General features: G+C 42.9%; 1 protein-coding gene across 2 annotated transcripts in view; it reads left to right on the forward strand.

Moving 5' to 3' along the window:
• The first annotated feature begins 1,619 nt into the window (after window positions 1-1,619).
• Window positions 1,620-17,210, forward strand: part of NELL2 (neural EGFL like 2) — a 134,344-nt gene continuing 118,753 nt past the window's right edge. Inside the window, exons 1-2 of one of the 2 annotated variants that reach the window (XM_071423566.1) lie at window positions 1,620-1,760; window positions 1,940-2,062. In XM_071423566.1, coding sequence (XP_071279667.1) covers window positions 1,706-1,760; window positions 1,940-2,062 — 178 coding nt within the window. In that variant the 5' untranslated portion in view covers window positions 1,620-1,705. Of the gene's footprint in view, window positions 1,761-1,933; window positions 2,063-17,210 lie in introns of both variants that reach the window. The other variant, XM_071423565.1, reaches the window with a different exon arrangement.

Below are 17,210 nucleotides of genomic sequence, written 5' to 3' on the forward strand. Positions count from 1 at the left end.
ACATCAGGGATGCTGTGTGACCAGTTACATGGGTGGTACCAGCAGCAGGGCTCTTTTACTTTTTGTTTGTTTTTAGACCAGTTGCAATGTAATGGCTGTAATGGCTTCACCAATGGAGATGAAGCCTGTAGCTCTTCTAAGGGTGACGTGCATGTTGGGCACACTGGAACTGAGCTTTAATGCCTATGCTCTGGATTTGGGTTGAGAGATGAATTGCATTTCCCACTTTCATGTATAGACACTCTCTCTCTCTCTTTTTTTCCTTTCTTATAAGAAAGAGGGTGTTTGCTTAGTATGGTGCTTAGTATCTCGGTTAATTTAGTCCACAAAGGAGATTTACCATGGACTCTCATGGTTATCTTGGGGGGGAGAAAAAAAACCTCAAGGGAAAGAACTGCTTTCTCTTTCAGCCTTCATAGTTATTGTTGAGAAAGATGTGAAAGATTACTTGTAAAGATTTTATAATTTGCAAGGACCATAGAAGATGAACTTGGGGGAGGTCAATATACAATACTGGAATCACCAGGTGACGTCAGGGTCTTACTGACATGCATATGAAATTAGGGAGAAAAAACCCAAAAACCCAGTCCTTCATCCTGCAGAATTTGACAAACTGGCAACAAGAGATTTCTGCCCTGCACATTGGGAGTCTGTGAAAGGGAAGGGAAGAATAAGGCTATTCTTAGCCCCCTTTATAAGCACACAAAGTACGGCACAGAAATGTCACTTGCTGGGGCGGGAGGAGGGTTTGTTAAAGAGAACAGGACCGCTGTGTGGAATCGTCCTTTACGACAGGGCAAACGAACCTGCCGCTGTCAGCCCGGCGCCAGCTCTGCACATTCCCATCTCAGTCAGTTACTGCAAACGTCCTGATTTCTTCCCTTCCCCCCCACCTTTCCCAAATTATTTTTATTCGTGCTCAAAGACCGGAGGCTTCGCCAGACCTGGACGGCACCACCTCGGGACGGGAACCAAGCGGTGACTTCAGCACAGGCAGACGAGAACTGCCGACAGGCAGGAGAGCGCCCCGAGGGTCACGGCCAGCGCCGATCGGGCGCTGCCAGCCGCGGCCTCCGGGGGCACACGGGCCCTCCCCGCCGCTCCCCTCAAAGTTCCCAGCGGAGCCCCCCACAGCGGCTCCCGCTCCCCCGGCGGACGGGGCGGCGCGGCGGCGCCTCCCCCGGCCCTGCCCAGCCCTGCCCAGCCCTGCCCGGCCCGGCGGAGGCGGTGGGCGGCTCCTGTGGCCGTGGCATAAACCGGCGGCCCCTCCCGTCGCCGCCGCTGTCCCCGCTGGACGGCGGGGAGGAGAGCGGCGCTGCCCTGGGGTCCGGGCGGAGGCTGCGGCTGCTCTCCAGCGGAGGGGCTCGCCTGGCGGCGGCGGGCCGGGAGCTGCGGGGCACGGGCGCGCCGCCTGCGGCTGCCGCGGCCTCGCTCGCTCGCGCGGCGGCGGCGGCGGGAGGCTCCGCCGGGCTCCCCCATTGTCTGCCCGCGGGCGGAGGGCTGCGCTGCCCGCACGTCTCCCACCCTCGCCTTTGTGTGCTCCGGCCGGCGCGGGGCGGCGCGGCGCCCGCCGTGATGCGCGCTGCGGGGCGGCGCGGGGTCCGCGCCGCTCGGTGAGGCGGGGAGGGACCCAGCCCGTGCCCCGGAGGCTTTTCGCTCGCAGCAGCCGGAGGGGGGGACTATGGACTGAGCGCATCGCTGTACCATGGAGTCGGGCATCCGCTTGAGCACGCTCTGCCTTCTCCTCTGCCTGGGGCCAGGTAGGCGGATGCTGGACCCGCCGGGAGAGCGCCCGGGAGCGGGGCCGGCGGAGCTTCGCAGCGGCGATGCTCTGGCCCCTGGGCAGCCGCAGGTGCGGAGAGCGGCGGAGGGGCTGGGGGGGTGCTCGGGAAGTTGCCGTGTCGGCGGGTGGGTGACGGCACTTTCCGGTCAGTTTCAGGCTTTGGCGTGGACCCCTCGCTGCAGATCGACGTGCTGTCCGAGCTACAGCTGGGAGGCTCCACGGAGGGCGTGCGCCAGGTGCCGGGGCTGCACAACGGGAGCAAAGCCTTCCTCTTCACAGGTACGGCCGCCCCGGCCCCGCAGCCCCGGCCGTGGCCGTCGGGCCCCGGCGCCGCGCACGGGCACGGCCCCCCAGGTCCCCCCACCGCCAGAGGCTTGCTCGCTTTGAGACCTCCGGATTCCGTACCTTCCCTTCCTGCTCGCTTTTCTTGCACTCTTCTTTACCGCTCCCCTCCCATTATTTCATAAATTTTTTTTCTCTCACCCCATTTTTTTTTCTTTGACTGGTAGACGCTTAATTAAAGTACAGCAGGAACGGGGATGGCAGATGGCATGTTTGTGAGTCGTGGGGTGCGGTGATGAATAATAGCACCACCCACTCTACCGCTTTACTTGGGAAACGCTAAACATATCCCAGTTCCAGCTAAGGAAAACCTCACTGAAAGTTTTATGTGAGTCGAGCAAAATGTTGAAATGAAGTGCCCCGGAGGAGGGAGGCAGATGGCTTGAAATAAGAGCAACCTTTTTTTTGCCAAAGGAAAGTGGCCCTTTGGCGCTTCTGTGACATACCCCTCCTGAGAAACCATGAATGAGTTTTGGTCTCTTTTAGTGCTTGTGATTGTTTCTTTGTTAATAGTGGGAATAGAAATAAAATAGTAGTCTTCTCTCTTCCAAAAATACATTTAGGAGTTTTATTCGAGATTATTAAAAACTATTAAGCTTTCTTATATTGTAATTCGTAAAAGACTGTGAAATAACTCTCAATATCTTGTTGAATATATTGGCATTGGTTACTTTCCATACACTTGCTCATTGTCAGTGTGTTTTTGAAATTACACTTTAATAACATACTAATACGTTAAATGAAGCTGGAATCAAAAATATTTTTAGGAAAGAAAACCCAAGTCTATCTTATTTAAACAAAAAGAAAGCCTAAAACTGGCCTTTAGAAGCAAGTCTCTTCTCTGAAAGATGATTAAATGCTCCTTATAATCTATGACTAAGCAAGAAGAAGGAGTGTGGCTCAATATCTGATGAAAAACAAGTACATCTCCACCTCAGCTTGCACTTTCAAGGTAGGGGAACTTCATTGTTGGTGTCTTGTGTCATGCCAGGAGTTTAGCTTGGATCTGAAGAGATTTCTAGTGCAACAGACAAGATGCTGTGTTTCACATACAGGAGAGTTAACATCCAAGGGAGATAAGATCTAGAAAGGGAATTTCTTTTTCATGTTTGCATTAATGAGATAATTTATCAGGAAGCTAATAGTTGCCAAAGGATTTTTTTTTTTTTAAGGTGACCTCTCTAGTGGTGCTCTTCCCTGGAGCTGCCAGCATGTGTCACTATGGACATGAATGTGGAGACACATGGGCATATGCCTTAAGAAGCACTGGCACAAGCTGGCTTTAAACATCTGTGATGAGCTTTTGGCTGCAGAGCAGAGACCTCTGTGAAGGGGTCTGCTGCTTAGCATGTAAATGCATTTGTGTGCCAGTAGGATTGGTGTTGTGTCCTAAAATAGGTGTAATTTTTAAGTTCTGAGTTGAAGCCCCATTGTGCTACAGTGGATTGGGGTGAAGGAGTGGGGGGAGGTTAAAACTCACTTTGTCTTCAGTGGTTATAGGATTTGAGGTTTGGAAGAATAAGACCTGCTGGTATATTCTCCCAGTGTCAGGACAAAAAATTACTGGGTTACTAAAGAATTACTTTTTTTCAAGTTTTTCTTTCGTTCTTTGCAATTACAAGTGTACATAGTTCCCAAATGGGTTAGCAGTTTATTTGTAACAAAAGAAGACAGGAGTTTTAAATTTTCCCAGCAGCCTTTTTATTTTGTTGAGAACAATTGGAGGAATAACAAGGATGAAAACACTTATGTCTAAATGGTGGTTGAAGTCACTCAGTGTCCCTTAGGAAGTCTTCAATGCCCTGCAGGACTGGAGATAATTTTCCCTGCTACTGCATAAGATGACTACTGATTTTCTTATAGTAAATTGGGTCCTTACTGAGCAGAGAGATTTTAATTTTTGAGCTTGCATTTAGAAATAGAGAAATTTCCTTCCTTGATCAGACCACTGGGTCCACTTAGTCATTTTTGTTCTGCTCTTAGAACTCGCACTTTGGGAACATTGCTGCAATGTGTGCCTCTTAATGTATGTATTTGCAGTGTGTGAATTTCAAATAACGTGTGTGTGTTGCCTTGAAATTTGGTTTGTCTGTGTGGGTTTTTCCTTATTCCAGCTGACGCCTTAGTCCTAGACAGAAAAGATTTTGTGGAAATGATGCAAATTACTTTAAATGATCTGTGAACTTACTCTGGAAGCTCCAACTTGTGATCCATCCTTTCTTTGCCTTTCGGTTTCTTCAGACACAAATCTTTTCTCGTATCATATAGGTATTTACAACACTTTAGTATGCTGCCTTTTTGATAGACCACATTCTCTAAAGCCTTACTTTACATGAGCTTAAAGCATTCAGAAGTCCTAAATGCTGTTCTCTATTTTAGAAGGAAATTATGAATGTGGCATGTTGAACTGCCAACAGGTAATAGACAATTAAAGATGTATGATGGGATAATTATATATATAGTTAAAGCAGAATAGTCTCTTTAGTTTCTAGGCAAAAAGTCAGTTTTGACTGCTTAATTAGATGTAGCATCAATTTTCAATATAAGAGTTTAGCATCTGATTGGCTGTTCTGGCAAATTCTCCCTTGTGTAAGTGACTTTTCAAAGGTACTTGTATTTCTAGGTCATATAAGACAGTAAGCACTTACTCTTTAAAGGTAATTTTAGTCTGGTACTGTCCAGTCAAGATAATTTAGATTATACTCATACAGTCTTGTGTCATGCTGTGATTTAAAAATAATGTTAGCCATTTGAAATCTGCTGTTACTTGGACTTTTTTTGTGTTTGTGTGTGTACTTGACTTCAGCAGATTTAGGTGCTGGATTCTAAAGCTTTTTAGGTGTCTGGTGCTCCTTGGTTGTCATGAATGGTAGCAACAGAATGCTACTGTAATCTATGTCTAGTTAGCTGCAGGAACTTCTTTTTCTGGAAATTTGATTTGCAAAGTAATTGTAAAATGTTCCAGTGTAGCTTGTGGGAAGATACAATTATGAATAGAAAACAGGAGGAAGTCTTCAAAAATGTTAGTGTTGCTGTATGTGAACATCTGCCAGCACTTTCTAGCCAACAGCAGATATTATTATGTCAAAATATGTTGAGAGGAAAATTATTCCTCTGCTGGTCAGAGCAGCAGAAGTCAGGATATTTGTGTCACTAATGTCTCTCTGTTGGCAACTGTTTATGTAAGTCAGTGAAATTTTCAACACCTTTGTTCCTCCCTTTGCAAAACAGGGATGACACTTGTGTAAAGCCCAAACCAGATGGGTGGACTGAAGTGTAATTAATGTTGTTAAAAAGGCTTTTGGAGAAATACACATTGTCATTCTTATAGTTCTTTTTTGTAAGGATACCGCATTAATGCGATTTGAGGAGATAGGTGAAGATGAAAGTCCAATGTAGCTACTTTCCTATGTAAATATGGAAATCATATTGCTTCAAGAGGACTTATTGCATATGTAACTGCAGGGGAGTTTGAAGAAGCAGACAAAACCACAACAACAGAGGCTGAAGGATGAGGACGGTTTTGCATGACTGACTGAAGTCTGTGCTAGGAGATACAGCATGAAGCTCATGCAAGGTCCCAGTAAAGCCAGATATTTCAACTGGCAGTAGGAAATGGTGTTCTGAGATGTGACACTCTAAAGAGGGGCTGCAAGAGTAACTTGCTCTCTGGCATTTCACTAGGCAATAACATTTTGTCACCCTCCCTTTAAATTCTGTATTATATATATTTTATAGATAGAGTATTTCAGTAGTCATTCTGGGTCTCTCTTGTCGAGAGCAGATACTGTTCATCAGACTGTCTTTGTCCAAAGAGAGTGTGTGTGTGTGTGTAGTAATGGAGACACCTTCTAACTGCCTCCAGCACCAGTGGAGAGGGGTGGAAGCTACACTGTAAATCAGGGGATGAGAGGCAGCACAAATGAAAGCCAGGTGATGTGTGAGGACAGTATATGCCCATCAAAGGGTGTATATTCTCTTCAAAGGGAAGGCTAAAAGGTGGACAGAAGAGTGCAGTCAGATGGCTACAAACACAGAGACATGCATTTAAGTAAAAGATAAAAAGGACGTGTCAGTCATGAAAATGTGAGAGATTATGTATCTCAATGCAGAATTTGGAATCTATTCAGAGGAGGGGCAATTTTAGAGGCAAAATATGCTATATTCTGATGGGGATCAAGATGTGCTATGAAACACCAGAAAATAATTTAATCTGTCAGTGGGATGAATGAAAGGACTCGGCAGTACTGTTGTTTGAATTGGTGCTGGCTGGCACAAAATGCTGGCAGAAAAGAAAAGCACCCCTAAACCAGGCTTCTTGGTATAAGTGATGTGTTATCTGTTGTTGTATGAGTGGATCGTTAGTGTGTTATTTTAAAATGCTAGCAAGAAAATATTACTCTATCTTATAACCCTTTGGAAAGTTCACTCTGTTTTGTCTCATGATGTCATCTCTGGACACTTACTAAATAAGGAAGCTAAAAAAAGCCTTAAAAGCAGCGATGAGTAAACTTTGTCACAGAAATAGGATTTACATTGCCTGTGCACTTTACAACGCACACTGCTTTTTCCTTGCCACCTGTCATTGAAACTGTGGGCAGACGCTTTCTCCAGGTTCCAGCTGAGCCTGCTGAAAATATTTCTGTTCCCAGCTGCTCATCACTGCCCAGAAGCTAGAGGTTACTGTCCCCACAACTCCTCCAAAGCAAGAGATTATGCGAGTGTTCCCGTGTCTGCTGATGGCAAAATCAGCCAGCTTCAGGAGCAAACCTGGCTGACTGCAGTGACATGGATTACAGTCCTGTAAAATCCCCTTTCTCCAGCTGTATCCATCTCCCAAAGGAGTGGTAACAGACAGCTGGGAATGAGGATGTTAATGTTGCCAACTGTCTTAGCTGACTGCAGAGTGAATACTTACTGCAGCTTTTTTTTGTCTTGCATGCAAACTGTTTTCACTCAGAAGCATTGAATCCTCAAAATGTGGGACCTCCATCACAGAGATCATCTGTAGATAACAGAAATTTTAATCAAAGTTCAATTTCAGTAGGCACTGGCATGTTTTTTGATGTTAGAAATGCCTCGTGTAAGCAATTGCTCTCTGACAATGTGGTAGCCAGAAAGGTTTTGGTGTATCTGGAATAACAGCATAAGCTTTCCCTTTGCTGCCTTTCACTTCTGGAACTTTCTAAAGTCGCCTCTGCACCTGTGCAAACAGTAACCATTGTGGTAGGGCACTGCCAGGACTGTGATTAATGCTGCTGGGGAGCCAGGCTGGGTGCTGAGGGAGAGCAGGAGAGCCCTGAAAAGCTGGGCTGCCTTTGCTGGTCAAGCTGCTCCTCTGAGACATACCCTTGCTCCAGAAGAACTCAACCTCTTCTGGGCAGGGGGAGCAGTTGTAGCAAGAGGAGGTGTTTGCAAACTGTCTGCTGCTTGAGAACCCCGCCCATAAAAGGAGATAGCATGTGAGGGTCCTGCATCAATTTTCCATCCTAAGCCATGGATTTTAATGCATGGATAACTATGATGCACTTACCCCTACTGAATATTCATCAATATGCCCAGAACTGGAGACTGTGTTGCTTGCTAACTGGTTGTGCTGGTTTATCTGTAAAATAAAGAGGAAAAAGTTATGGAAGAAAGACTTAAATATCTTGAGCTTCTGATTGATGCTTGTAATAGTACAGTAGAGGGTAGGGCTGAGAAATGGAAAGTGAACAGTAACCTGAAGTATTGCAGATACAGAAACTGAGAGAAGAAAAGCTTGTAATCTCTGAATGTAGTCATTAGTGCAGAATTGACACAAATAATGTTAAGGAATGGCATAAAACTTGACCTGGCCTGTGGCATTTGGGGATTGCATCTGTTTTATGCTGAAAGTTTCTAATAAATATTGTTGTTGAAAGTATGTATTCGGCATTGCTATCACAGAAGTATAAGTGTTAAGCAACAAAGTTGTTTTATGTTCAGCTCTAAACATTGTCATTATTCATCCCAAGGAAAGGTGTTTTACACAAAGTGTTACTTTGTTGTCTTTTTTTTTTGTTTAGTTTTCTTTTGATTTTCTGCAGTGGGCTTTTTCTGGGGAGGGCGAGGTAATAATCTCAGAGATTAAATATTCCATTTAAATAATTTAGGGTTGGTTTTTTTGTTGTTGTTTGTTGCTTGTGGGCTTTTTTGTTGTTATTGTTTTGTTGGGGGTTTGATTGGTTTTGGGTTTTTTTCCCTGTTTTTTTTTTTTTCTACTCTCACCTCTTTCCATGTGTCTTGATACGGGCTCTTGTCACCTTTCAGTCTGTTAAATTCCAGCATGACTTTGGTGGCTTTGCCTGGGCTTGGTATGACAGCTAACATCTCCAGTCTCTGATACTTCAGCCTTTAGAGTGAATTAATACCTGCATTTATTTATCAGCAGGGTGTGACTCAATTTAAAGCAATGTTGTGTTTTACTGTGTTCTTGTGGACTTGAGCCTGTGCTTTTCACAGCAAAGTTGTATCTGATACCTGCAATATATTGAAGTCCCTGGGGGTCTGTTTTCTACTGGGATGATAATGAATCTCTAAAATTTTTTTTTAATGAGTGTCTGGTTTTTTCAAGTTAATGCAAATAACCATGTATTGTTTATATATTCAGCATTGCCCCAAACGATTCATACTGACTAAGGGGAAACAGAATTGCATTTGCTTCTTTGTGCCTTTACAATGAGGCCTCTTCTAGAATATTGCAAGTACAAAATCCTTGTTGGGGCTTGTATTATCTCAGGGCTCCAGCTGGCATTTTGTTGGAAAGCTGAAGATGAGTATTATGTACAGCTCTAAGGCACGTATGGAAGGGGAATACATTACAATGGTGTCCGTGTGGGGATGTGGGGCAGAGCCATGGTTGGTGCTGTGAGAAGGGACCTGATGGTTGGAGGAGTGGGGCCAAAGAGCCTCTCTCCATGTTGATATCCCTGTGAAGGGCAGGCAGGTGCAGATGGCTGCTCACCTGGCAGCCTCTCTGGGCAGTGGTGTTTGCTGAGGTTAAAAGATGTGATGTTGACAGCAGGACAGCTTCTGTCCTGTGTGCCACAGAGAACCCAGCACATGTGCTCTGAGAGAGAGGACAGTGGCCCTTCTAGGTAGCTGTCAAGTGCATCTTTCCATATTGCTGAGGGAGGAATGCATTAGCAAGAGGAAGTGATGGGGGAAAATGAGGTCTTGCTACCCTTATATAATTACTTTTGCTGCGGCATAGTTCTGTAGTCACAAAGTGTGCCTGAGACTTGCTAGGTTAATCTTTTTTTTTTTTTTTTATGGTTTCTTCCCCCACTGCAGCATGGCTCATTCTTCAGTGAGATGCCACAAAGGATAGCAGCATTTCCTACACATCCCTTCTAGATCAATCACAATGTCTATTTTCCCTCTACTTTTTGCTTATAAGATGTGGGAAATAGGTTTTCTACTCTCCCCTCCTCCCCAGCTTATGTTCTTCTAGTCTGTATCCTCCAGGGTATACAGGTGCTACCTTGGAAAATAGTTCCAGGTATGGTTAACTTCACTGCTTCCACTGGGTCTTAAGGGATGTACAGCACTGAGTTCATAAGTTATTTAAAACCATTGGTAAGGGCTGGAAATTTTATATAGCTGTCACAGAAATCTGTAATTTGTAGTGACTCTTCCCTATATTTCGTCCCATTTGGTTTTGTGCCAAGGTGCAGATCCACTGAGCATCTGTATTCTCCTACCTGTGCTACTAATGCACAGCTGAATAAGGGGTGAAAAGGATTTTTCACTGTTGGATTCTTTTTTACTGTCCATCTGTTTTTGCCTAAACTCCTCTATGTTTTGTCTCAATGTTTAAGACATGCTATTTTTTTCCATCTTGGCATTGTCCAAATCATTTCCTCTCAGGATAATCTGAGGAGAAATATAAGAAAGGGTACTCTGGTTTTTAAATTTTTTTTGCCTGGACATTTTTTCCACAATAAACACCTACTATGAATGCTCACTTAGACATTTCAGATTGAAAAAAATTTCTGTAGCCATTTTCAACATGGAAGAATTCCACAGCAAAAAATTCTTATTTGTTAATGTTTTATTTGCTTTTGGTTTTTTGGTGCTTGCTTTGATTTTGGGAGGTGTGTGTGATGCTGATGACTTCAGAGAGACAAACAGGGAAAAACTTAGAACTAGCTGACTTTTAGCTTGAGTCATCTCATGAGTGGCTGCTCACAGTTCTGGGCTCTTGCAAGGTGCTAAAGCAATGGGCATGGTTTAAAAGAACCAGCAGACTGAAAGAGACTTCCAAAGACACAATGTTCAAAAGGCTTTTAGCAGATTAACATATTTGCTGCAGCACCAAAATTGCTATGATAGACTGTAATGTTTCCAAGGGAGCCATTACAATCAATATTGCTAGCGATCCATAACTGAGAACTCTGTTAGTGGAATTTGAGTGGCTATTTCCTTCTCTGAAAACATGGAGTATAATAACAAAAAGACCTGCAGTTGTAGAGTTAGAGCAATGTTTATACTCTGTTAGAGCAATGTTTATGCAATTTCCCCAGCATAAATGCTTATTTAAGTATAATTAGATGGTGGTTACGTCCATAGTGTTTATTCTAAAAGCAAAGATGACATGCACCAGCCTTGACTCTGTCTGGATATCCATCAGTCTTTAGATACAGCTGTGAAATGATCCAGAAGGGTTCCAAAGGATATTTTCTAGTTTTGAGGTCAATAATCTGTGTTTTAATAGCTCCCTAAGCATGCATTTGCATATTGTGCCCCAGCTGTTCCAAAGACAGTCTTAAGATTTTCTGTAACATTAATATGCCTTGAACTTGAAATAGTCCCTAGGTTTGCTCAGCTCTCATTCAAGGAAGAGGGTTGACTTGAGGAAAACCTTGTGTACCCTGTTCAGTGTTGCTCTTATTAAGAATCCTTGCACACATCATTAGCATAAGGAAAGCATATGGGAGTAAGATATCTGGGAGGTTGAATTTTGTAAAAAATTTGCGTCTGGGTTATTGCATTCACTCTGGGTTTCTGCATTTCAGAAAAATATCAATGAATTGCAGGGACTGAAGAGAAAAACAGCAAACCTGATTATACAATAACAAAAGGTCTGGCTTAGTAAGAAAGCTTTTGAAAGAACTTGAGCATGTACAGCTTGTCCAAGAAATGACAAAAGTGTTGTATGATAAGTGTCTAGTATTAGAAGATTCTTAGTGGTTTAAAATGAAGGAATTATTTAGCATTCAAAGAGCTAGAGGTAAGAGTAATGTAATGGTACTACAAATGGAGAGGATTTAAGATAAAAGAAGACTTTCACAGTGAACTAGTTTAGATTGTGGAATAGCTGCTGAAAAGAAGTGGTGGAAATCTCCATACTTTTGATGTTTTTAGAAGATAGCCTGAAATAAAATATCTAGGAAGCATTAGCTATGCTGTAGTTATTGTACATAGTTGTCAGGTAATAGGCTAAGAACTGAGTGGATGACCCTTCAAGTCTTACTGTAATCTGGAGAGTGGGAGTGTTGGTGAAATTGATCAGGATAGGGAGAGTTTTTCAAAGACACAAAGTAGCATCAAACACTTAGTACACAATTATCAAACCAGCGCCTTTGTATTCTCCCGAAACTTGTTCTGTGGTGCACTTACATATATTTTGATGATGCTGGGCTAAAGTAAGCCTACAATAGCAAATTAGAGCCTGGATGCATTTTATAATTTTAACTCATCCAAGCTTATACATTGAGCATGAGTTTAAGCCTGTAGCTGATTCAGGGCTAGTGAGCACATTCACAGAAGCATGGACTCTGTTAATACCTGGTTTAAATAAGAACTTCTGAAAAGCCTGAACTCTGGTCTTTCCCAGCTTTCTTGAAATGTCTGGTAAAGGTTGACTCGAGCCTTCTATGAATTTTCTACCTTTCTGCCCTGCTTACAGCTGAGTTGTGTGTATGGTATTCCTTGGTATCTCTCCTCTTTGATGTTCTCAATTCAAAATCTTTTTCTTTCCTTTTTCTGGCATCAAAATAGATACTCTGTGAGTAGAGATTTTTCCAAGCATGCCAGTATGGTTGGTGGCATTGGTGTCCTACCTCTACCCTCAGGTGTGGTCTCTCTGCCACTTCCTGTTTCTGCTAGTGCTTGAATTCTGTTTACAGTTCAGTACAGTTCAGCCTTCTCCCCCCATCTGCTGCTGTTTGCTCAGTCTGCTGCTGGAGACCTGTGGCTAACAACAGAGGTGTTGGATGTGTTCAGATACAATTTTTTCACTGGTGGCCTCCCTCCCCCTGCCCTGCTTGCTCTATTTTTGCTGTTAGGATACAGGTTTAAGTTTTCTGGTGCTTTTTATCTCTTAGTGGCTGTTGGCCATTCTCTTGTGTCAGAAGTTAATCTTTCATGCAGACTGCATGGTTGTGGTGGTCATCTACAAAATGATCTCATATTAATGCTTTCTTAAGCTTACCATTGTGTTGTGTGAAAAGAAATCAGCACTTAAATTCTTAAAAGATAGAGTTTTTGTTAGCTGAAGGCAGTTAACCCTAATGTGGGCAAAAACCAGTTATACCCTAGAAAGCCAGGGATGAAGGAAAATTAGGATGAGAGATCCGAATCACTACCAAGAGGGAGAAACAGGTTCTTCATGAAGAAAAAAGGTAAACCTTCTAGGTCATCCACAGATGATTACAGTTGGGCTGGGTGATCTCAAGAGGCCCTTTCCAGCCTAAATGAATCTTTGAAACACAGGCGTGAGGAGGTAGGTTCTCAGGAACAGCATACTTGTCACAATAAAAGGAGGTTTTGAGAGAACATGACTGAGCAGAGAGCATGAGTAAGTCCAACTGAGACTTGCACAGTGAGAACCAAGTGAGGGGGAGACATGGTGTGTTGCTGAGAGGGGATTGGATTGCCTACACCAAGCAGGATCCTAATTCAGAGGTGCTGTGGTGGGTGCTGATCTCATACAGTCTGTCATTGTATGATAGCTCACCACTGGAATAGGATATATTTACGAATTTGAGCTGCATCATAGCTTCAGAGAGAAGGGTAGGGCATGTGATGCAGCTTGATCTACAACTAGCATAATCTGCTTGCATGATTTATTATTGCCATTAAATTTGTACTTTATTGTTGTTAATTGATTGGGCTTTGTTTATCTTTGGTAGCATGCCTTTCATTTGGAAAAGGCTGACAACACTATCTCCTTCTCCTCCTCCTGTCCTCCCCTTTTGCTGTGAATTGAATAGCTGTTAAAATCCTGGCCATGTTATACAATGAAAATAAAATCAGTCTTGTAGCAGTTCTCATGTGTGTCATGCCCTTATTACAGTACTAGTAGGGCTGGAAGATGATGCATTGTTTTTCTTCTGCTCTTCAACGTCCCAGTGTTAACAGCATTTCTTGGTGTGATCCTTTTGTTTGTTGTTAGGTCACTTTGACACAAAGTGCTCATGTGACAGTATGCAACCAAGCATAACTAGGTGCATATGCCACAGATGGCAGCTGCAAGGAAAACAAGGCAGGCTTGATTTTCTCCACAGGTTTCAAGGTGTTCTCAAAGCAGCTTCTAGAAAGCTGTTTTGTGCCTAAAGGGAGTTCATGTTTATATACACATGTATATTTATAAAGCTATAGTAGCTGTAACCTTTTAAATATAGCTGGAATCTCCATCAAAATGAAGAAACAAAAGAAATCCCACTCTGTGCTACATCGGTGTCCTTGTTCAAACATAGTAGGTTTTATAGTGGTATTGGCTGTGCAAAACCTAAACAACATAATTCTAAGTAGCAGTATGTGATTCTACCTATGAGGGAGCAGGTACAAAACATCTTCAAAACTTAAAAGGGGTTTAAGAATAGTGTTGAAGTATAGGCTAGGAAAAACTGGTAATCAAAAAAGCTATTGCGACTTAAAATCGATAACCTGTAACCTATAAATCACCAGAAAGCATTACAATGATAAATACATGGTGCAGAGCATACTGTGCAGCACACATTTTAATTTCCTAGGAGTGGAATTTCAGTAACAAGAACAGAAGTCTTTTATCTTCATTATTTTGCTGTCTTGTCATAGGTCCCCACTGAGTAGCACCTTCTCTCCTGGTGATAGTATCTTGCATGATGACAGTTGCTGGGAAAGAGATAGTATTTCTGGGGTACAAGGAACAGAAGTTTTCTGTATCATGTATGCCTTGAAAAATTCCTGATAGTACTTTTCTGTGTGTGCTGCTTCCCTGTGTGTTGATCTATACATTTCTAAAATTCCTTTCAGAAGTGTTCAGGAGAGCACATTCTCATTTTCTGTGGCAGTTTGATAGGAGTTGTTTATTAACAATCCAGTGTGGCAGGATCTGTATTGCTTGTTAACAAATCAGCTGTTTCAGCCTCCTGTGCTGCGAATACAGACTTCTAATCTGCAGTCCTATTTGTTCAAAGTTCTGGTTTGCCTGCAATTAGATTTTTTATCCTGTCATTTGCAAAAGGTTTGAAAAACTGTCAGAAATATGCTATTGCAGATACAGTCACTAGAACCTGTTCTGTAACTATTTATCTTTTATTTACTTTTTGCCTGCTGAGTCCAAAAGTCATGATATCCTTGTTCATGGACCTGACATTTTTGGAAGAGCATGCCTGACTTTTTGTGGTGCAGCTGGGCTGTTTTACATTACAGGAAATTATTCCCACTTGTAATCCTGGTATAAATTCCCTCTTTGCTGAAGGGATAACAGCCCAAGGAAAGATGAAAGATGTCTAAGTGTCTTAGCATTGTGCGGGTTAAGACTAAGATAGAGAGCCATGGTACTGAATCCATTGCAGAACGATTCGGTCCCATCTGACTTGCCTTGCTTTCTAGAAGCAGCTGGTTGGTATATCAGCTCAAAGGCTTAACCCAGCCACTAGTATCATCACCCCCAAACTTGTTTTGTATCATCTCTTGCAGAATGCTTCTAGGCAGATTTCAGTGGTAATATTGTCAGTTCACAGGGAATATGTATTATATTATGGCTGTCGTCTTCCACGGACAGTCATGGATTTGCAAAGTCTATCCTAGTTGTCCTGATTCAAGCCCACTTGTCCAGGCTCTCAGTACCTTTCCCTCCTCTTGTCCCACAGTGGATTTGTTCTCAGCTGTGCCAAAATGACTTTAAACATCAAAGTATGTAGCATATAGGTTAGCCAGAGTTTTGTCCAGGTGTGATATGATTACTGTTTTTGAAGGACATAAGTATGAATATCCAATGTAATTGGGGGAAAAATGTTTTCAGAAACAGGTCTTCTGGTCTTTAGTGTCAGCCCATTGTGACTTGTGGGACTTCGCATATGGTTTGAGCTGGAGGAAAGCCCTTGCTGGATGACACACCAAAGCTGTAGCTGACATTCAGAACAGAGGAAGCTACAAAGCAAAGGCAGTTGGAACCTCCCCAAATGCTGCAAGAACAAACTGTGACATTTTCCCCCTTGTTTTTATTTGATTTAATGATTTGGCTTCAAGTCAGTTTTTGTTTCGATTGTTTCGTCTCGGCTGAAGAGCATTTTGCCCTCTTCCTTTTCTCCTTCTCACCTACTGCATTTCTATCTGCATGCGTCCTTGCTGAAGCATTTCTTTAGTGGAAATAAGAAGGCAGAAATGCCACACCATGGGGGTGTCAAAACTACAAGGGCAGTTTGTGGGCTATGTCCCTAAACAGTCTGTGGGGTACCCCAAGCTCCTGATCATGCCACTTGGGAAAGTAATTACTAGAGTCCTTGTTCCTGGCATTTGTGAGTGTTTGTTCTGGGGAGACCAGGTTGGATTCAGTTTATGGGGGGCACTTGAGTGCATAGAGGTCTGGATGTACCTGGCTGTATCCTGATGTACGTTTCAATTGTGGTCCTAGAGTTCACCCAGGTTTGGGAGCTGGGCAGTGCTCCTGGCCCTGTAGTGTAGGCACACCCTTTGGGAATGGCCCCAGTGGGAGTCTTACAGGGTTAGTGTTTACCCTGTATCTTGTAGTCTTTTAAACTTCAGCTGAAACTGCAGCACCTTCCCCCAGACTCTTGGAGAGCTCCTTGCTACAGCCTTGGAGAATCCAACTCAGGTTCGTGTCGGTTGGAAAACTACAGCTGCTTTTTTTGCTGTTCTCTCTAAAACAACTGGGAATCTTTGAGAAGGGAACAGAAAAATTTATGGGTAAAGTAGTTCAAAATGTTTTATGAGCTGATCTTATAGCAGTTTAAATAGCAAAACAACCAGCCTTTCTACTGAAGAATTTAATGCATATCACATCTAGCACGGCTTTGGTCTAATAAAGGTTGTTTTACTTCTTTATATCTTCATTTTTCATTAGAGGAATGCAACACCTGAATTTGAATGCACTGTGCTCCCCTTAAAATCCTGCTGTACTGTCAGCCTTGTGAAGATTTTGCTATTGAATTGGCTTTGAATGCTGCCCGGTTGACTGGGTGCAGCCTAGTTTATATTTGTTATCTAAATAAAAGAACCATATAAAGTAAACACTTGCCCTTTGAAGGCTGTGTGAAATCCCCAGTTACAAAAATATTAACCAACAATTTGAATATGGGAGCATGACAGGATGTGAATATATGCTTGTGGCACTCATCCCTCCTAGTGTAGGAAATTGAAATAAAATTGAGCCAATTATATTTTTCAGCCTCATTTTAGCCTTCAGCCCTCCTTCTTCTCACAAGCCACTAGAATTTAATTTCGATAGTTCAGCAGAGCTACAGTCAGATGCAGAATTGATTTATAGATGCTGCTATTAGAAGCTGATTATGTGCACATAAAGCAAACTGTGAGCTCAATTAGTTAGAATGCCTCCTTCAAAGACTATTCTGCCGGAATTAGTTTTATAATTCAGTTCATACTGTATGTGTACTTTTAGATACTCCTCAAAAATTTGAGAGCACACTCTTTACTCGGAAAAGGTACTCATTCCATTTAATAACTGTTTTCTTTCATTGTGGTCTGGAAATGAATGATGGTAGTCAATGGCTTGTGGTTTAGTATGATTTAGTATCTTGCTGGTGCTGTGTATGGAAATTTTCCTGCTTACTGCCCATAACTTGTTGGTGGCTACTTCCAGCACCTTTTTTTT

Source organism: Agelaius tricolor, unplaced genomic scaffold (genome assembly GCF_023055355.1).
Source record: "Agelaius tricolor isolate 1412-34295 unplaced genomic scaffold, bAgeTri1.0.p SCAF_3, whole genome shotgun sequence".
In the NCBI taxonomy this organism is placed as follows: Eukaryota; Metazoa; Chordata; class Aves; order Passeriformes; family Icteridae; genus Agelaius; species Agelaius tricolor.